Source organism: Heloderma suspectum, chromosome 4 (genome assembly GCF_057233095.1).
Source record: "Heloderma suspectum isolate Gila_16-S chromosome 4, 16-S_ref, whole genome shotgun sequence".
In the NCBI taxonomy this organism is placed as follows: domain Eukaryota; kingdom Metazoa; phylum Chordata; class Lepidosauria; order Squamata; family Helodermatidae; genus Heloderma; species Heloderma suspectum.
Genome location: NC_139461.1, coordinates 172992137 through 173013601, shown reverse-complemented (window position 1 = coordinate 173013601; position 21465 = coordinate 172992137). Strand labels below are relative to the sequence as shown.

Here is a 21465-nt window from a genome sequence, read left to right as displayed (position 1 = left end):
AAAATGGCTTCAGGTGCTCACATGAGGCTTGATAAAGCTACCTGCTTCAGGTTACCAAATCGGTCTCCATCCACACACATTAATTTGGTGTCATTTCAGTTCACCTCTGCTTTAGGCCTCTAATGAAGCCACATTTGGTTTATCTCAATTCTTACACAAAATGGATTTTTTCTCCTCTTCCTTTTTATATAACTTAAGTGGAAACATTTTCCAAATCATGCCCTGTTGTAACCTGCCCTCCTTGGGAAAGAGTCTATTTCCCTCCTCTGTTGTGCACCTGCTATGTTGAACTGTTGTTGAGGGTCATAGCGATTGTCTTTGGGCAGCTGTTAAACCAAATCTCCTCCTTTTCAAAATGCTTTTGAGCCACAATTCTTTGAACTTGACAGCAGGCTGAGAGCTTAGCAGCAGAAAATAGTTTGGCAAATTGTAAACCTTCTTTAGGCCATGAAATATAGTACAATTAGAAATAATATTAATCCTAATAATTAAAAAAGAACTAGGATGTGGTCTCAACTGGAGCCTCAAGCCATCCTTTCCACTTGTAGGCTGCCTCTTCCTTAGCATTTTCACTTACGGAGTTGCATAATTTTCATTTGCTTTCATCCTATGTTTGAACCCCTTGTCTTCATTATCTTCCCAATACTCACTGGCTCCAATTCAGCTCTACTAATGCTGTGTTGAGTGTGACGACTAGCCCCAGCTTGGGATGCGCATCCCCATCTCAGCATCAGTTGCACATGCACAGACCCCATGATGGATCATGGCACAAGTATAAAAATATAAGCAAACCCTTTGGAAGCAAGAGTCCCAGCCTTGCAGTTTAGCCTAACTTTATATATGCAGTTTCTTCGTGTTACTCACTAATAAAACCATCTCATTCAGCAGAATAATTGTCTCTGGTGCAATATTGCCACAGCTTTAGAAAATGGTATTTTTAGGACCTATTAACATGTGACTTATCCCTGACCACCTGTAATGTGGCCCAACTATTCAGGGCTAACTTTCTTACCTATGCTAAATGTGCCAATATTTACTGAGAAACTAAATTTGTGAAGATACCATGAAGGTTAGAAAAAGTCTAGTGTGAACCTCCATTGCTTATTAACTCAAATGTGAAAACTCTATTTCCAGATTAGGAACCACATTGACACCAATTTAAAAAAATCTATTAATGGCACTTAAGTCCTGCTGAAATTGTCACACCTAAATTAAGCCCCATGCATTCAACAGGATTTAGGCATGACTAACCTCTTTGTGGATTGAGAGCATTCAGTTTTATTGAAGTCAGAGATAAGGGCCTCCGGCCCCCTGCCCTGCTTTTTCTTCCTCCTATGCTTTTATAGTATTTTGATTTCTTTCTCCCAGTGGTTTGTTCCCATGTCTCTATTTGCCTAGCTTCCATACTAACATGTACAAGGTAGGGATCCCAAAGATCGTCATGCTAGGGATAGGATTAGAAGTTTGAAGGGTGTGTATTGGGGTGCATTTCTGCAGGTGGAAGAAGCCAATGAACCCATGAACATACTCAGAAGGGCTTGACCAAAGGGTGATGACACAAAGAGAAGATGCTTCAGTATCCCAAACCATGCATTTAGCTGAGGCTGCAACTCACAGAAGTGATGCTTTCCACCCAAAGACTGGAATGTACACAACTCTCCTGGCTTGCCTCTCAACATCACTTCCTCTTTAGTAAAGTGGTTAGCTAGCATGCAGATGCCTTGAGTGCAAACTCTGGTGAGAGGAGAGGTCAGGAGTAAGTCCCTATTGGTGTTGGTGTTGGGAACCCCAAGGTATGTTATTCTGCATTTTTTAAAGGGTTCCTATCTCCCTGTAAAACTAGTGAAGCGGAAAGCTTTCATAATCCTGCCTTCCATTGTTGGCAGCGCAGAGCAGCATGCAGACCTCAGCCAGCTATGAGTCAGGTTGAAGGGAACCAATTCTAAAGGGAAATGGGAATGGATCACACGATAGGACATGCACTCAGAGCTCACTTCCCCTCTATATAAGTGAGAGAACATGAAAATCAGTAGGAAACAAGGCTGTCCTCTGCTGTTTCCCTCTCTCATCCCAATGCACACAAAATAAAGTGCTTCCCTATGGTTCGGCTCTGTTTTGTATTTACAGAAACCATGGCTTATTATCAGAAAGCATTTTGCATTTAGAAGCTCAAGATAGCAACTCATCTATTTATAATATGTGGTGGGGCCAGGGGACTCAATGCTGCTGCCATTTCTCAGGCAACCATCACTTCCTTTCTCAAGTTTGTGTCATGGAGAGGAACATATTGGCAAAAGGTGCAAGAGAGCCAGTGTGATGTAGTGGATAGAGTGATGGAGGAGGAATGGGGGGAGAGACACTTATGTATGCCACCATGAGTTCCTTAGACGAACAGCAGGATAAAAATGCTGTAATAAAAACATACTCTGATCAGATATCACGGAAAATGAGAGATACCACTTGAAATCCAGATCTTTGAAGGTGCAGCCATATCATGAGGCAAACAGAGGTGTTTATCCTTTCCCCACCCACTGATCATTCCCTCAGACATTTTATTTCTACCATTTCCTCCTCAATGGCCATGATGGCTGGGGATGATGGGAGTTGTGGTCCAACAGGCTGGGGAAAGCTGGCATGCACACTCATTCCTTTTGTCCCATTGCCACCGTGGTTCAATTCAAACAGAGTTTTCAGTGGCTACAAAACTCTGTAAGGCCTATTTTACCAGCTTTTCAGGGTTTTGTATTGCTTCAAAAACCTGCATGACCCAAAGTGAAACAGGGATGAAAGGAGTGAGCAGCATGCCATGGGTGACATTGCTTCTGTCATACCAGTTTGTTATGAAACAAAGACAATTCTTTTAAAACGAATTGCTTGGTGGGGTGGGAGCTACTGAGGTAGAGAAATTTTGTGAAGGGATTTTGAGAACTTTGTATGGAAATCAAGCAAAATATGTATATAGGCTCCGTGCCGACCATTTTAATTGTCCCAAGAGGATGGAACTAAGAGTATTTGCACACATTATGTTAAAATAGCCTTTGAGCCTCTTTTGTGCTGTGTGCTCATAAGACTGCTGTTAATGAGGGCTAGAAAAGAGCCATTTAAAAACTAAATGTGCATCTTAGCCAATGAAGGCATCATATTCAAATTTCGGATACAAGATAAGCAAAACCAGATCTAACTGTAAGGGAAAATGGCCTAATGCTGGCCCTATAGTCAGGTGACAGAGATGCGTTCCCTTTTCTGGTGAGACAGGGCAATCGTGAGAAATTGGGGAAGGAAGTGGAAAGTAAGTGTTGGCTGGGAGGCAGCATTTAAGGACCAGAGGCAGCTGGGCTAAGTAGAATCCCCCAGAATTTCACTGCATGCCTGGAAACTGAGTGAGGGGAGAAATAGAAAAACTGGGTGTTCTTTTAGCCTTCAGCCTGAGCAGTAGCCACAAGCCAAGAACCCTGCACTCCTTGCCAACACCTTCCATGCCTCTCCTCTGTAAATGAAGCTGTCCTGGATTATGCTTGGGACCGTCTTCATGCTCTGCCACTGAAGAGTGATCTTTTCAGGTTTGGGGGCAGACGGCAGCTCAGTGGTAGAGCATAAGCTTTGCATACAGAAGATCCCAGGTTCGATCCCCAGCATCTCCAAGTAGGACTGGAAAAATTCCTGCCTGAAACCCTGGAGAGCCACTGCCATGCAGTGTAGGCAGTACAGAACTAGACGGACCAGTGGTTTGACTTGATATAAGGTAGCTTCCTACATTCTTCCAAAAGCAGCAACCCCTGAAGAGGATAATCCCACGCATTGCACTACCATCCCTGTACAAGAGTTATTGGCAAGGAAAACAAATGAGATCAGGCAGATGGTTGCAGTGCATAACCACCTCCTAAGCATCAGCACTGTTGAGCAGTCACTTCATTGTCAGCCACCTGCCTTCAGGTCACTCTTGCAGATAGCAGTCTGTGGTTGCTCTGTAAAAGTGTAACCTTTCCTGCCACTCCTCTCTGGACCTGGAGTGGCGGAAAACCTGTTAGCAGCTTGGTTGCATGGCAACCCAAAGGTGAGGCGGGCGGGGGGGAGCATGGATCCAGAGGGGTGAAGAAGATGGCAGAAAAAGATAGGATGTTCTCATACCATGCTAGGACTGGGCCAGCGGAAGAAGCAGAGCACACCCTTCGCAGAGGAAATTTATGCTAGACAAATATCAACTACATGCTGGATGTAGCTACAGAAGAGTTGTATTAGATTGTTTTGGTTTTTGCCTGAAATATTGCCGCCTCTGCAGAACATCCTGCTTATATCTTTCCACATATGCAACCAGATGAAAAAGTCCTGTAGCACTGAAATCTGCCTTACTCATTAGCTACTAGCCTAAGACTGATTCTTCAACTCAAGAATCTTCAGCAGCTACCTACTTTCACCCATTAAATAGATCTAGATCTGCTTTGGGATGGAGTGTTCTTCCAGACACTTTTTGCTGTAGCGGTTTGTGGCTGCTGGCCTGTTCCTTCATCCCTTGTGAGGTAGGGAGGTCGTTATCAGCATCTTTTGGGACACTGTCTTCTCCCAACTAAGTAAAATGGCCCCTTTGCTTCACCTGCTATTCACTCTCCCCTTTGTCTCTTACTTGGGTTTTTCATTTGCTTTCTAATAAAACCTCATGTGGAGACAAAAGCTTACCCAGCAAAATGCCACCTGCACTCAGTATTCCAGGTGGGATGAGTAAGTAATGATCCACTCATCTGCCAGATCAGTGAGCCTGCTGCCTGTGAGGTCTGCCCAAATAAATGAAATGCTAAGCAGGGAGGGGGAGGAAAAAATAACACCCCACACTGAGCACCTTGATTACTCAAAAGCATATGCCACTGGCTGTCAGGTGGGGTTTGCTGGTGATCCTTATTTTAAGGGGCATCGTGAAGAGCATTAGAAGAGCCCTGCCTGCGGGATCAGACCAAAGCTACTTCTGGAATCTTTCTGCGCTGGCCAGCCAGAGGCCGGCTTACTTTCAGAAGTTGTCTTCTGCCTGAGCCGTCACAATCCCATAGAGCACACGTGCCCTGTGGCAGTAAGCTCCCCCCCGCTGCGCTACCCAATTTTAATCAAGGCATGATTAAAAAATGCTTACTTATAAGGAAAAAAGGAAGCAGCACCAAGGCTCTGCATTAAGCCCTTACTGCTGGGCTGGGTGATGCCAGCTTTACTGTACAGCCTGCTTATTGGGGTGAGTGGGGGGTGGGCAGATACTTCCACGTCCAAGACGAGCATCTGGAGAATGCAGAGACCTCTGTAACCAGCATCTCTTATATTATACAGCACCAAAGAACTCCCATGAGACAAGATGCCTCTTACCTCTGGGGGAAAGGAAATGTACAGCCTGGGTGCTAGTATGCAACAGCTTGTTCAAATGAATCTCTACATGTGTGCATGTTTATATATGTGTCATTTAAAGACACACCTATGCACGCACGCACGCTTTCTACACATTCCAAACACAGAATATACATGTATGTTTGAGAATGACGGGTTACATACATGTAGTGCAGCTGTGGTCCTCTCCTTGTTCTATGGTACAAACCACTTGGGGTTGCTTTCACACAGACTAAACTCTTATTCTCACCTTGTGCTGTTGCCACTGCCCACTGGGTCTCCACCCTGCCTTCCCCTCACCACATCCTCTCTTTCAGTTGTGTCACAAGATCAGTCAGTTTGCTTTTTGGTGGCCTCCACCCTGGCAGTGGAGCATGTGACCTCTACATGCTGTGACCTCCACCCTGGAGAAGCTCTGGATAAATCCCTCAGCCGCAGCCATCCCATTGGTTGAATCATAGGAGGGATCTCTAAAGGAGACAAGGTGGCCATCTCAAGGGATTAACCACATGCACCCCAAACCTCTCTCTTTCTTTCTTTCTTTCTTTCTTTCTTTCTTTCTTTCTTTCTTTCTTTCTTTTTTCTTGGGGCAGGGCTACTCTCTAGGGGCAAAGTGATATAAACCCCCTTTAGTATCCAGCTTATTTCCTGCTACACATCTTTAGCAACTTCTGCCTCTCCTGGGTGCACACTCTTGGCTTTCGGGGGGATGGAGCCCCCTGTGACCTTTGGGATGAAGGTAGCTGTTGCCCTGTTTCCTCTCACTTAACTAGCAGGTGCACCTGCGCTAGGTCCATGGTTGCAGAAGCGGATCAAATGCTTCTCTGTGCAATTAAAAAAAGGAGGTCAAAGAATCAGTGGGTTGGACCTTTTTTTTTCTTTTTCTTTTTCTTTTGCACAAAGGCTCGGTTTCTGCTGCATTTGATTTCTGTTTCATTTCATTTCATTTCCAGTGTGGCAAACAACATGCGTCAGAGGAGAGCAGGGCGGGGAGGCAGCCTCTAGCACTTGTCGTCTTCTTCCGTATCGCTTAGTACGTCGATGCTGGCCCGGCCCATCATCCCCTGCGACACCCCTCTCCTCCTCCTCCGGTAGTGCCCGTTGGGCATCTGCCAGCTGTGCCTTGAGCGAGGGCCCGAGGCAATGGTGTTGGAGCGGCCGAGACTGGTGGCTACAGCAGCCTCAAAGGTGAGCGTCTCCTCCTCACCACAGTCTGAAGCATGGGAGTCATCCTGGAGCATCAGGTAAGGCTCTGAGATGTAGCGCTGAGGGGTGGAGAGAAGGCTCTGCTTTCCCTGCGGGGAGCTGGAAGACTCAGTCAAGCAGGTGTTGTTTGTCTCCAGCGTCCCGGAAAGCAGAGGGGAGCCACCCTCACTATCGTCAGGTTGCGGGGAGGCATCGCCACAGTGCTGCAGCATAGCAGCATAGGAGATGAGGGGGCGTGGCTTTGGCGGCACTGGAGGGAGCTGACGGCGACTTCGCCTTGGTGTGCTGGTGTCAGAGATGGATGGGATGGAACTCTCACTCAAGGAGCCTGTGCCCTGCAAAAAAGAAGAGAGACATGTGTGTGTTGTATGGAAAGCCGGGATAAGCTAGCACACGCTGGCTCTCAGCCCAATGCCACAGGGACTGCTGGTGACAGGAGGGAAATGCAGGCAGCTGAAGCTGAGAGGACTGAATCATCACAGCCCAGAATCCTTCTGGATTGGGAGTCAGATGATATCAAAGAGCCAATCCCATGCCACCTCCTGCTATACAGTTCCCAAATCCCCTGCTCTCCTGCTCAACTAGACAACTGCTTGCTGAGATAAACTATGAGTCTATTACCCAGCCTGACAGATGCTTGCCTGTCCGCCCATTTCCGCCCAGAGAGCTTTGGCTAATGAGCGGCATAGGAATGGAATAAATAAATAAACAAACAAACAAACAAACAAACAATTTCCCTGCAAACTGTTGCCTGCTTATGCCAGGCTCTTGCCACCCTTTGGACATGAGTGCTCGAGATTGTGTCTTGAGCCTGATTTCTGGCAGAGGCCTTTCCTCACGTTATTTCATGGTAAACATACTATTTTATCAAGGGCTGCATGCACACGGTATGCTCAGCTATGGCTCAGCATTATGGGGATGAGCCTGTGTGAGCCTTGGGCTCACGTGCTCCCCCTCTGGTGTGACTGCGAGGAGGGGAATGGGAGCTTCTGCTCCCGTTTCCATTTCTGATAAGCCACAGTTTAAAGTTACATCTGAACACTAAACTGTGGTTAATCTTAGCTACGGTTTACTAAAACAAGTAGGTTTCATAAGTCATGGTTTGAAGTTGGCTTGTTTTAGTAAACCATAATTAGGATTAACTGCAGTTTGCCCAGTTTGTACAGACATCACAAAAAGCTGCAATTCAATTAGTGAAAAATTAGTGGGACCTGCAAGAAAATGTTGCAGTGTGGAATGCTCCTGTTCAGTGTCCCAACTAGCCATCCATGCCCTCTTCCAGGGTACTTCCAGGATACCCCCTCCCCGCCTGTTTTACACACACACACCCGCCCCACAGTGGGTGCGTACCAGAGTACCAGTTAGCATACCAGCAGTTGGTCAGCTCTGTATGTTACTGTTTTTGGAGAAACTCACTCCTTCCCACCAAACTTAAGGATCCCCCTTTTAATGCCTTTCCTCTGCAAACTTTGGGATTCTCTAGAGCAAACTGATATTTCCCCTCTTATTTCTCAGTGGCCCTGTTTCAGCTATAAGCCCCAGTGGCCCCCTTTTTGGCATTCATGGGCTGAGTTCACTTTTAGAGAGAGTGATGAGAAATCAATTTATGTACAAGTATGACTGAACTGGTCTTAAATATTCTCAACAAACCAAATGCACAGGTTGTTTGCCTCATATTCCCCTTAGTTACATTACTTTGTTGTCCTTGCACCCACCTGTCTGTTGGGAGTTTGTGACCTGCCTTCACTAGGAGACCTAGACTGATGTCGCTCTGGAGAGTCACCATCTGCCTGTGGACTCCTTTCCTCTGAGTTGCAACGAGAAATGTCTGGAGAGAGCAGGTGCTTGCGTTCCTTGGATCGGCCTCGCTCTCTGCCTCCGGACCGATGTGTGTCGGATCGATGGACTGCACAGGACAAAGCCAAGGTTACAAAAAATTCCACAAAGGTCTTCAGTCATCTGTATTCAATCCGAAAGCAATGTTTAATCATTATAGGATGCCTTCTTTATCCTTCTGAATAACCTTTAGAGGTAGGAACTTATTCTCTCTTCTCCTACTGCTCTGACAACAAGGTCAAAACCTACCACATTTACACAGCTCTATTTTTCAGCCTTTTACTGTGTTGGTTGGTTGGTAGGTTGGTTGGTTGGTTGATTGATTGATTGATTGTAGAAGTTAGAAACTGCTCCACATCAAAAGATATTGGAGCAATGTACAAGAAACTAAAATAGAATATACAACAACTTTATAATAAAAGCAGACACATCAATTAAAGCATGGCTGGAATGTTGTTATAAGTCAGGGAATGCTTGCTGGAAAAGAGAAGTAATGTCAGTGCATGGCTGATCTCTGTTGGAAGAACAATCCATAGGGTGGGAAGCCAGCACAGTAAGGTCCCTGCTCCTTGTGGTCTCTGAACAGATCTCCGACCCATGTGGTGCCACGAGCAGTGTTTCCTCAGAAGTTTCCATGATTGGACAGGGTGATAAAGGAGAAGGTGTGTCTTCAAGTACTCTGGTCCCAGATTGTTCAGGGCTTTGTAGACGAGTACCAGAACCTCAAACATGGCCTGGTAGTGGACGGGCAGCAAGGGTACGGTCTTCAGCAGAGGTGTTACAAGCTGATATTGAGTGGCACCAAACAGCAGCTGGTCAGCCACATTCTGCACCAGCTGCAGCTTTCAGACCAGCCTCAAAGTCAGCCTCATATAAAATGTATTGCAGGAATCTAGTCTTGAGGTTACCAATGCCCGCACCACTGTGGCCAAGTTATCCCCATCCAGGACCAGTCATGTTGGTGTACCAGACAAAGCTGGAAAAAGGCACTTCAAGATGTTAAGCAACAACCATGGTCCAGCGTATCTCTAAAACCATGAAATGCAAGGTGTGACAGAATCCTGTACCCAACAATATTGAACCCTATGCAGATGCTAGCAATTCCACTGGACATTTTATAGGTCAATATCACATGTCAGTCACCCATTAGTGTGGACCTCATGCACAACTCTCTTCCAAATATGTGTTAGAATACATACATGATCATACTCCTTGTTTTATTCAGACATAGTTTCCTGATATATTTTTTGCATAATGGAGTTGCAATGACAGGAAAACTTCCTGAACTTCTTTCAGACTTGCAGTTAGGAAAAACTCAGGAAAAGAGCTAGCAAACATACCCTCTATCCCTCATTTCTTGTTTTGGCCTTTTGGCTTTGGGAATATTTCACACACAGAAGAGCCACAAAATCACACAAAAGTATGCTGCATTTTTCTGGCCAAACCCTTGCGTTTTTTCTTTTAATCTAGGCAATTGTTCAGGTGTCTTCTCATCTCCTTCACCCTTGAGTGCTTGCAAATCTGCCAATTAACTCTTCTTTTGCAATTCCTTAGGAGAGTAATAGGTCAACACTGTTAAATCGTTGCCTTAACTTCCCCTTCCATATGTCCTTACTAAGCTACCGCATTCCTGCACTTAGATGCACAGAACGTTGCAGCCCACATTTTCTCACACATACAAAGAAGCATGACTGTAACGCCCACAATCCTTCATACAGAAGCTCTGGCTCCCCATTCATTTCATGAGCATGTTCCAATTGAGACGTTGTTTGCCAAGCAATCTTTGGGTTTACTCCAGCCTATCCTTCTTTCTCTTTAGGTCCTAAATTGTTTGTTTGCTGCAATATTGTTTCCTGATACCAATGGAACTTAATCTCAGGTAAGTGTGCATAGGACTGTAGCCTTAATCATCTGTTGTAGTTAACCATATTTTTTCATTCTTTGAATATACATCTACTTGTGATGGTAGTGTGATTCTAAACTCATATTGATGCCTATGACCACAAAGCCAGGGGATGTTGTTTCAGGTTAGGAATTATTTGGATGTTTAGGATTATTTGGTTCTTAAGGAGATAAGAGTGCATTCACAAAATCACACTCTCTTAAAGAAGATATGTTGTTTTAAAGAATGAGTTGGAAGCTGCTTTGTGGACCATGACCTCAAATGACCAGGTATGAAAATCAGAGTGGGAAAACTCATAGTGATGAGGTAATGTCACAGCAGTTCCCAAAAAAGTGCTGGCCTGAGCTGAGCCAATTGCTTTAGCATCCAGCTATGGCCAATTCTGACTTATGCATATTACTCTCCACACCAAGAAAAAAAAACCTCCAAAGAAAAAGATGAGAAAACTAAGGATTTGAGGGAGTTTTAACACACGATGCTCAAAGTGGGTAGAATCACTCTATAATGTGAATGTAAAAAACTACATTGCCTAGAATGTGCATTGGATCTCTCTTTCATGGTGCATTTTGCATCAATAGCATCCACAAAACATAGAAGTACCTATTTTTCCTCTTCATTACTATTGAATGGTTTCCCACACACTGAAAGGATGCTGGGAAAATAGATATAGCCTTCTGATTCAGCTGAATAAATGCCTGTGGCCCAGTTGCCTCAGAGCTGCTTTGTGGAATATGAGAGGATCAGGAAGCACAGGTGCCTCATGCTTCCTCTTCCGAGTACTTATTTATATCATCCAAAGTAGAACTTTTTACCCCTCCACCACATTTGCCTTGCAAGTCCCCCCCCCAACACACACACTGCGTAATCTTCAAAGTCAGTTTGATGAGACTACAGCATTCTAAGGCCTCAGGATACCACAGCCAAAATGCCTCAGGAACCAAGAACAGTCTAATTGAGTTGAGTGAGGGTTATGAGATGAGCACTTTCTAGACTAAGTGATGTGGAAAATACCAGACATGAGAGGTATCAACATGTAAACATACAGGCGCTAACTGGAATATAATCTGCAGAGTTGCCTTGAGGTAAAGGCAGACTGAGGCCTGATTCTCACTTTACTGTTTCATATACAGATTCGTGTAAAACAGCATTTATAAACTGAGACCATAATGCATACTTGTACAGCCATTTTTATGTTTAAAATTATATGTAATTATTTTGAGAAAGACAAGTCGAGAAAAACTGGTATCAACCAAGTTCTCCCCCCAAAGCCAGTAAGAGTTCTGAGATGAGAATGTCAATTAAAAAGACTCAGATCTGTTATTATCTCCCTAGCCCTTCCCTGATTTCTTCACTTTCTTCCCAGCTTCTGATTAATATACTTGCAGTTCCCCCATTCTCCCTATTCCAGGTATGGCCAGAGGACCTGCCCAGGGGGCCTGCATGTTTAAGTTACATCTCAACTGGACTACTGTAATGCACGCTACGTGGGCCTGCCATTGAAAGCCACTCGGAAACTTGAGTTGGTGCAGAATGCTAGCGCTGAAAACTTGATTGGGCAAAGTGCTGGAACCATGTGACCTCGTTATTATCAGCTGCACTAGCTGCCAGTTCTTTTCCGAGTGCAATTCAAGGTGCTGCTTATTACCTTTCAGGTCCTAAACAGTTTGGGACCAAGCTACCTGAAGGACTGTTCTTCCCATGTGAAATGGGCCCTCCTTTAGGATCTGCTTCTGGGGCACAGTTGGTGTCAATGTGCAAGTGGGCTTTCTCTGTGGCAGTACCCCTCATCTGGAACTCCCTGCCCCAGGAGGTTAGGTTAGCACCCTCTCTAGTTGTGTTCCACTGGTGACTGAGGACATTTCTATTTAAATCAGCTTTTCATTCTGTTGTTGCTTCATTTTATTTTACTCATTTATTGTTAGTTTTGGCTTTTGGGGTTGGGGTGGGGTTGCCCTTAATGCTGCTTTCAGTCTGGCATTTTGTTTTAAGGAAGGATTATTTTTACTGCTATTTTTCTTGTTTTTAAATATGTTTACTGCTTTGAGTTACACTTTTTTGGGATGGGAAAACCAGGAGACTCTGCTCTGAGTGCCCCTGTGCACCGAGATTTGGTGGGTGGCTACTCATGAATAGGCCTTTTCTGCTATGGCCCCTAAATTGTGGAATGCCCTCCTTAGAGAGGTCTACCTGCTGCCTACTTTGTTGACTTTTTGGAGCTGGAGAAAGACCTTTTATTCTCCCAGGCCTTTTAAACTGCTGCCAGCATTATTTTTCATATGTGTACTGCTGCATTTTAGAATCATCCTCTGTTTTTAGCTGTTCGGTTATTTAACTCTTTTAGGGCACAGTCCTATGCATGTTTAGACAGAAAAAAGTCCTACAAGTCCCAGCATGCCTCAGCCAGCATGCTGGCTGGGGCATGCTGGGACTTGTAGGACTTTTTTCCATCAAAACATACATAGGATTGCGCCCTTAAATATTGAAGTTTTGTTGCTGCTTCTAAAGTAATAATGTGCTTTATTATTGGATTTTATCACTGGTTGTATTGTTTTTGCTTGTATTGTGGATGTTGCTCTCAGAACTTCAGCTATAGGACGGCTCATAAATTTAATAATAATTATAATAATAATATACATGTTTGGATAAATAAATAAAAAATAATGATGTTCTAAGAGTTGGGAGAGAAAGGAAGGCAAAGATCAGTGGGAATGGTCGTGGGACTGCCATTGGTGGACTCATAGATCCTGTGGGGAGGCCCCACAGCAGGTGCTAGAACCCAGGGCCCTTATCCTAAGAGGAAGGAGTTCATGGGGGATCAACTTGCTTCTGATATTGTTGTTCAGTTGTGGGGGTGGGGAGAAAGCAGTGACATCTCCTCTGCCAGCAGCGGGTAAGGGAGCTCAGTGTTCTTGGATTTTTTTCAAGTTCGCCTCCCCATGCATAACAATTTCCCTTTGAGGAACAAAATTTCCCTCCAGATTTGTTTCATGGATATTATTAGAACACGTTTTAGGTATTTAAAAATGCAAAAATAGCCACTTTGGATAAGTAGTAGCTCCTTCTCCTACTAGAAATGTCTCTCAGTTTGAATGGACAAATGGGGTTTGTGAGAGAAAAGCACAGGACAGGGAAGCAGAAATACACTGTGACCAGAGACTGGCTGTTACATGTTATTATTGTAAGTCAGCATGTTCCCCATCCTGGTGCCCTTCAGATGTTTTGGACTTCAGCTCCTGTCAGTCCCAGTCAGCATGGCCAATGGTCAGGGATGCTCGGAGTTGTAGTCAAACATCTGGAGGGCGCCAGGTTGGGGAAAGTGCTCGTAAGATATCTTGGAATTTGTTTTGGACATATTTTATAGATACAAAAACAAGAACTATATTATATTGAAAGTGGCAAAACATAAGTAAACTTGTTTACTGGGGAATTTCCCACTTCAAAAAGATTTTCTTTCCCCCTTAAAACATTTCTCTATACTGAGAGAAAATTCCCTCAGTCTATGAACCGTAGGGTAGCTGTCCCCCAGTCTCCAACTAGGCCAGTTTACCACATGTTACACATAAACAAGTGTTAGGAGAACACAGTACCATTTAAAGAGAAAATAAAAGTTGCTTCAGAGTGGGGATTTGGAGTGAATCAGCAGCAGCGGGAAGCAGGTATAAAACCCCTTCAAACATACAAGCTGGTAAAACATGGACATGTACAGTTTAAATTGAGACCCTTGGTCCATGTATTTGTACTGGGGGAATATTTGTTGTTGTTGTTGTTCAGTCGTTCAGTCGTGGCCGACTCTTCGTGACCCCATGGACCATAGCACGCCATGCCTTCCTTTCTTTCGCTCTCTCCCGGAGCGTGCTCAAGTTCATATTCATTGCATCCGTGATGCTATCTAGCCATCTCATCCTCTGCCGTCCCCTTCTCCTTTTGCCTTCAGTCTTTCCCAGCATCAGGGTCTTTTCCAGGGAGTTTTCTCTTCGCATTAGGTGGCCAAAATATTGGAGCTTCAGCTTCATTATCTGTCCTTCCAATGAGCACTCAGGGTTGATTTCCTTTAGGATGGACTGATTTGACCTCCTTGCAGTCCAGGGGACTCGTAAGAGTCTTCTCCAGCACCACAGTTCGAAAGCATCAATTCTTCGGCGCTCAGCCTTCCTTATAGTCCAGCTCTCACAGCCATACATTACTACTGGGAAAACCATAGCTTTGATTAGACGGACCTTTGTCGGCAAGGTGATGTCTCTGCTTCTTACTATGCTGTCTAGGTTGGCCATAGCTTTCCTCCCAAGGAGCAAGCGTCTTTTAATTTCATGGCTACAGTCACCGTCTGCGGTGATCTTGGAGCCCAAGAAAGTAAAATCTGTCACTGCTTCCATTTCTTCCCCTTCTATATGCCAGGAAGTGATGGGGCCAGATGCCACGATCTTAGTTTTTTTAATGTTGAGTTTCAAACCAGCTTTTGCACTCTCCTCTTTCACCCTCAACAAGAGGCTCTTGAGATCCTCTTCGCTTTCTGCCATTAGGGTGGTATCGTCTGCATATCGGAGGTTGTTGATAATTCTCCCAGCAATCTTAATTCCAACCTCTGATTCATCCAACCCGGCATTTCTCATGATGTACTCTGCATATAAGTTAAATAAGCAGGGTGACAATATGCAGCCTTGTCGTACTCCTTTCCCAATTTTGAACCAATCGGTTGTTCCATGTCTGGTTCTTACTGTTGCTTCTTGACCCTCGTACAGGTTTCTCAGGAGACAGGTAAGGTGATCTGGTACTCCCATCACTTTAAGAATTTGCCACAGTTTGTTGTGATCCACACAATCAAAGGCTTTAGCGTAGTCAATGAAGCAGAAATAGACGTTTTTCTGGAATTCTCTTGCTTTCTCCATGATGCAGCGAATGTTGGCAATTTGATCTCTAGTTCCTCTGCCTCTTCTAAACCCAGCTTGTACTTCCGGTAGTTCTCGGTTCGCATACTGCTGAAGCCTAGCTTGTAGGATTTTGAGCATCACCTTGCTGGCATGTGAAATGAGCGCAATGGTGCGGTAGTTTGAACACTCTTTGGCGTTGCCCTTCTTTGGAATTGGAATGTAAACTGACCTTTTCCAGTCTTGTGGCCACTGTTGAGTGTTCCAGATTTGTTGACATATTGAATGCAGCACTTTAACAGCATCATCTTTTAGGATTTTAAATAGCTCGGCTGGAATATTGTCATCTCCGCTAGCTTTGTTGTTACTAATGCTTCCTAAGGCCCACTTGACTTCACTCTCTAGGATGTCCGGCTCAAGTTCAGTGACCGCACTATCATGGCTATCAGGGACATTCAGATCTTTCCTGTATAGTTCTTCTGTGTATTCTTGCCACCTCTTCTTAATCTCATCTGCTTCTGTTAGGTCTCTGCCTTCTTTGTCCTTTATCATGCCAGTCTTTGCACAAAACGTTCCCTTGAGATCTCCAATTTTCTTGAAGAGATCTCTAGTCTTTCCCATTCTGTTGTTTTCCTCGATTTCTTTGCATTGTTCATTTAAGAAGGCCTTCTTGTCTCTCCTTGCTATTCTCTGGAACTCTGCATTCAGTTGGGTGTATCTTCCCCTTTCTCCCTTGCTTTTCGTTTCCCTTCTTTCCTCAGCTACTTGTAAAGCCTCATCAGACAGCCACTTGGCTTTCTTGCATTTCTTTTTCTTTGGGATGGATTTCGTTGCTGCCTCCTGAACAATGTTACGGACCTCCGTCCATAGTTCCTCAGGCACTCTGTCTATCAGGTCTAATCCCTGAAATCTATTCCTCACCTCCACTGTATATTCATCAGGGATATGATTTAGGTCATACCTGAACGGTTTAGTGGTTTTCCCGACGTTCTTCAATTTAAGCCAAAATTTTGCAAGAAGCAGCTCATGATCTGAGCCACAGTCAGCTCCAGGTCTTGTTTTTACTGACTGTATGGAGCTTCTCCATCTTTGGCTGCAAAGGACATAATCAATCTGATTTCGATATTGACCATCTGATGACGTCCATGTGTAGAGTCGCCTCTTATGCTGTTGGAAAAGAGTGTTTGCTATGATCAGCATGTTCTCTTGGCAAAACTCTATTAGCTTTTGTCCTGCTTCATTTTGTACACCAAGGCCATGCCTGCCTGTTATCCCGGTGATTTCTTGACTTCCTACTTTAGCATTCCAATCCCCTATGATGAAGAGGACATCTTTTTTTGGTGTTAGTTCTAGAAGGTGTTGTAGGTCTTCATAGAACCGATCAACCTCAGCTTCTTCGGCCTCAGTGGTTGGGGCATAGACTTGAATTACTGTGATGTTGAATGGTTTGCCTTGGATTCGTACTGAGATCATTCTATCATTTTTAAGATTGTACCCCAGTACTGCTTTTCCCACCCTTTTGTTGACTATGAGTGCTACTCCATTTCTTCTAAGGGATTCTTGCCCACAATAGTAGATATGATGGTCACCTGAATTAAATTCGCCCATGCCTGTCCATTTTAGTTCGCTGATTCCCAAGATGTCGATGTTCAATCTTGCCATCTCATGTTTGACCACCTCCAGCTTACCTTGATTCATTGATCTGACATTCCAGGTTCCTAAACAATATTGTTCTTTACAGCATCGGATTTTCTTTTCACCACCAGACACATCCACAGCTGAGTGTCCTTTCGGGTTTGGCCCAGCCGCTTCACTCTTTCTGGCGCTACTTGGAAATACCCTCTGCTCTTCCCCAGTAGCATATTGGACACCTTCCGACCTGAGGGGCTCATCTTCCGGCGTCATCTCTTTTAGCCTTGTGATACGTTCCATGGGATTTTCTTGGCAAGAATACTGGAGTGGGTTGCCATTTCCTTCTCCAGTGGACCACATTTTGTCAGAACTCTCTGCCATGACCTGTCCGTCTTGGGTGGCCCTGCACGGCATAGCTTATGGCTTCACTGAGTTACACAAGCCCCTTCGCCACAACAAGGCAGTGATCCATGAAGGGGACTGGGGGAATATACCCTAGTACAAAACAGCACTGTTGAGACAGTGCTCGATAGGAGATCATGGTCCTCCAGTTTCTGTTAGTACTTAAAAGACTGGAGCTGGTTGATTTGCAGACTTCAGAAACTAGGACAGAAACTGGGCCTCCCAACCCTCTGGAACTGATTTGGGGTGTGTGCAGGGGGCTGTGGAGGGTGGGGGAATTGATCTCACCAGTGGCATCCATTCGATTTTGCTGGTGGAAGGACACCACTGGATACAAACCAGAGTCTTTTATATGGATTGACTTGACATTGAACCACTATAAATTAGTGTTCACAACTGGTATTTGGAAGTTATTTTAAAACAATATAATTAACAACTTGGACAAAAGAATAAGGTATGTTTGCTAAAAATATATAGTTAATATAAGGAGCTCACTGTTGTCACTGGAATAGGAGTTCAGAAGATTTGTCTGCAAACAACGTGATGGAGTTCATTAGTGAAAAATCTGAAGTATTCACACGTAGGAAATAAAAATGAAACATGTACACACGGAAAAGTGGGAGAATGGGGGAAAGTCAGCTGGGTAGCTGCATTACAGAGAAAGAGCTGTGGCAGGAGAGATAATCAGCTTTCCTACATGAGGTTGTTAATCAGCTGTTAATCTGCTGTATCTGCTTTTGGCTTTGTCGCAGAATTAAGATCTGAGCGCTACGCAAGGAGTATTTCCTTTCCTGCTTTTCCCCTACATAACCTCTAGGTGGCACTGTGGTATAGCGGAATAGCGCATACACACAAGAGCAAATTCTGCTTTATTTCGCTTTCACAATTAAACAGCCACATTTTCCCTGCTGTAAAATAAACTCCTTCAGCAAAGGAGATTGTTACCTTGTCGTGATGCTGGAGCTTGAGCACCTCAATGACGTCATGAGCTAAACCGTGAAGGGACACCCAAGACGGGAAGGTCATGGCAGAGAGGTCAGACTAAATACGATCCCTGGGGAAGGAAACGGCAACCCACCCCAGTATTCTTGCCATGAAAACTAAATGGATCAGTACAACCAGAGATATGTTGGTATACCATCAGAAGATGGGACTCCCAGGTCGGAAGATGGTCAAAATGCTACTGGGGAGGAACAGAGGATAAGTTCAACTAGCCCCAGATGTGATGACGCAGCTAGCTCAAAGCCGAAAGGACGTCTAGCAGCCAATGGTGCTGGTGGTGAACGATGAATCTGATGCTCTAAAGATCAACACACCATAGGAACCTGGAATGTAAGAACTATGAGCCAGGGCAAATTGGATGTGTTTACTGGGGAGATGTCATGATTAAATATAGACATTTTGGGTGTCAGTGAACTGAAATGGACTGGAATGGGCCACTTCACATCAAATGACCACCAGATCTACTACTTTGGACAAGAGGACCACAGAAGAAATGGAGTAGCCTTCATAATTCATAATAAAGTGGCTAAAGCAGTGCTTGGATACAATCCAAAAAATGACAGAATGCTCTCAATTCGAATTCAGGGTAAGCCATTTAACATCACAGTGATCCAAATATACGCCCCAACCACAGATGCTGAAGAAGCAGAAGTAGATCAGTTCTATGAGGATCTGCAGCACCTACTGGATAGTACGCCACACAAAGATGTTATTTTCATTACAGGAGACTGGAATGCTAAGGTGGGTAGTCAAACGACACCTGGAATTACAGGCAAGCATGGTCTGGGAGAACAAAATGAAGCAGGACATAGGCTGATAGAATTTTGCCAAGACAACTCACTGTGCATAGCAAACACTCTCTTCCAACAACCTAAGAGACAACTTTATACATGGACTTCACCAGACGATCGACACTGAAATCAGATTGACTACATCCTTTGTAGCCAAAGGTGGTGGACATCTATGCAGTCGGTAAAAACAAGACCTGGAGCTGATTGTAGTTCAGATCACGAACTTCTTATTGCACAATTTAGAATCAGACTCAAGAGAATAGGGAAGACCCACAGATCAGTTAGATATGAGCTCACGAATATTCCTCATGAATATGCAGTGGAGGTGAAGAATAGATTTAAGGGACTAGATTTAGTAGATAGGGTCCCGGAAGAACTATGGACAGAAGTTCGTGACACTGTTCAGGAGGCGGCAACAAAAAACGTCCCAAAGAAAAAGAAAACCAAGAAGACAAGATGGCTGTCTGTTGAGACACTGGAAGCAGCCCAAGAAAGAAGGAAAGCAAAAGGCAACAGTGATCGGGGGAGATATGCCCAATTAAATGCAAAATTCCAGAGGTTAGCCAGAAGAGATAAGGAATTATTTTTAAACAAGCAACGCACGGAAGCGGAAGAAGATAATAGAATAGGAAGGACAAGAGACCTCTTCCAGAAAATTAGAAATATCAGAGGTAAATTCCAGGCAAAAATGGGTATGATCAAAAATAAAGATGGCAAGGACCAAACAGAAGCAGAAGAGATCAAGAAAAGGTGGCAAGAATATACGGAAGATCTGTATAGGAAGGATAATAATATCGGGGATAGATTTGACGGTGTGGGCAGTGAGCTAGAGCCAGACATCCTGAAGAGTGAGGTTGAATGGGCCTTAAGAAGCATTGCTAATAACAAGGCAGCAGGAGATGACGGTATCCCAGCTGAACTGTTTAAAATCTTGCAAGATGATGCTGTCAAGGTGATGCATGCCATATGCCAGCAAATTTGGAAAACACAAGAATGGCCAACAGATTGGACAAAATCAACTTATATCCCCATACCAAAAAAGGGAAGCACCAAAGAATGTTCCAACTATCGAACAGTGGCACTTATTTCACATGCCAGTAAGGTAATGCTCAAGATCTTGCAAGGTAGACTCCAGCAATTCATGGAACGAGAATTGCCGGATGTACAAGCTGGGTTTAGAAAAGGCAGAGGAACTAGAGACCAAATTGCCAGTATCCGCTGGATAATGGAGAAAGCCAGGGAGTTTCAGAAAAACATCTATTTCTGTTTTATTGACCATTCTAAAGCCTTTGACTGTGTGGATCATAACAAATTGTGGCAAGTTCTTGGTGGGATGGGGATACCAAGTCATCTTGTCTGCCTCCTGAGGAATCTGTATAACGACCAAGTAGCAACGGTAAGAACAGACCACGGAACAACGGACCGGTTTAAGATTGGGAAAGGAGTATGACAGGGCTGTATACTCTCACCCTACCTATTCAACCTGTACGCAGAACACATCATGCGACGTGCTGGGCTTGATGAAGCCAAGGCTGGAGTTAAAATCGCTGGAAGAAACCTTAACAATCTCCGATACGCAGATGATACCACTTTGATGGCTGAAAGCAAGGAGGAGCTGAGGAACCTCATGATGAAGGTGAAAGAAGAAAGTGTAAAAGCTGGGTTGCAGTTAAACCTAAAAAACCCCAAGATTATGGCAACCAGCTTGATTGATAACTGGCAAATAGAGGGAGAAAATGTGGAGGCAGTGACAGACTTTGTCTTTCTAGGCGCAAAGATTACTGCAGATGCTGACTGCAGCCGGGAAATCAGAAGATGTTACTTCTTGGAAGGACAGCAATGACAAATGTTGATAAAATAGTTAAGAGCAGAGACATCACAATGACAACAAAGGTCCGCATAGTGAAAGCAATGGTATTCCCCGTAGTAACCTATGGCTGCGAGAGCTGGACCATAAGGAAGGCTGAGCGAAGGAAGATAGATAGATGCTTTTGAACTCTTTGAACTGGAGGAAAATTCTGAGAGTGCCTTGGACTGCAAGAAGATCAAACCAGTCTGTACTCCAGGAAATAAAGCCAGACTGCTCACTTGAGGGAATGATATAAAGGCAAAACGGAAGTACTTTGGCCACATCATGAGAAGACAGGATACCCTGGAGAAGATGCTGATGCTAGGGAAAGTGGAAGACAAAAGGAAGAGGGGCCGACCAAGGGCAAGATGGATGGATGATATTCTGGAGGTGATGGACTCGACCTTGGGGGAGCTGGGGGTGGCGACGGCCGACAGGAAGCTCTGGCATGGGCTGGTCCATGAAGTCACGAAGAGTCAGAAGCGACTGACCGAATAAACAACAAACAAAATAAACTCGCTAAAAGTGCTTGCTAGACACAGAAGCGAACCAGGAGGATCACAACGTCATCTAAAGACCTCGTAAACAACAGTGAGTAGGGAATGGCGAGCACATGAT

The 21465-nt window shown here is 44.5% G+C and overlaps 1 protein-coding gene across 2 annotated transcripts in view; it reads right to left on the bottom strand.

Annotated features, from left to right (window-relative positions):
- Positions 1-5947: 5947 nt before the first annotated feature.
- Positions 5948-21465, bottom strand: part of CACNA1E (calcium voltage-gated channel subunit alpha1 E) — a 464222-nt gene continuing 448704 nt past the window's right edge. For both annotated transcript variants that reach the window (XM_084851293.1, XM_084851292.1), the window contains 2 exons: positions 8283-8473; positions 5948-6902 (listed from right to left, as the gene is read on the bottom strand). In XM_084851293.1, coding sequence (XP_084707419.1) covers positions 6363-6902; positions 8283-8473 — 731 coding nt within the window. In that variant the 3' untranslated portion in view covers positions 5948-6362. The remainder of the gene's footprint in view (positions 6903-8282; positions 8474-21465) is intronic.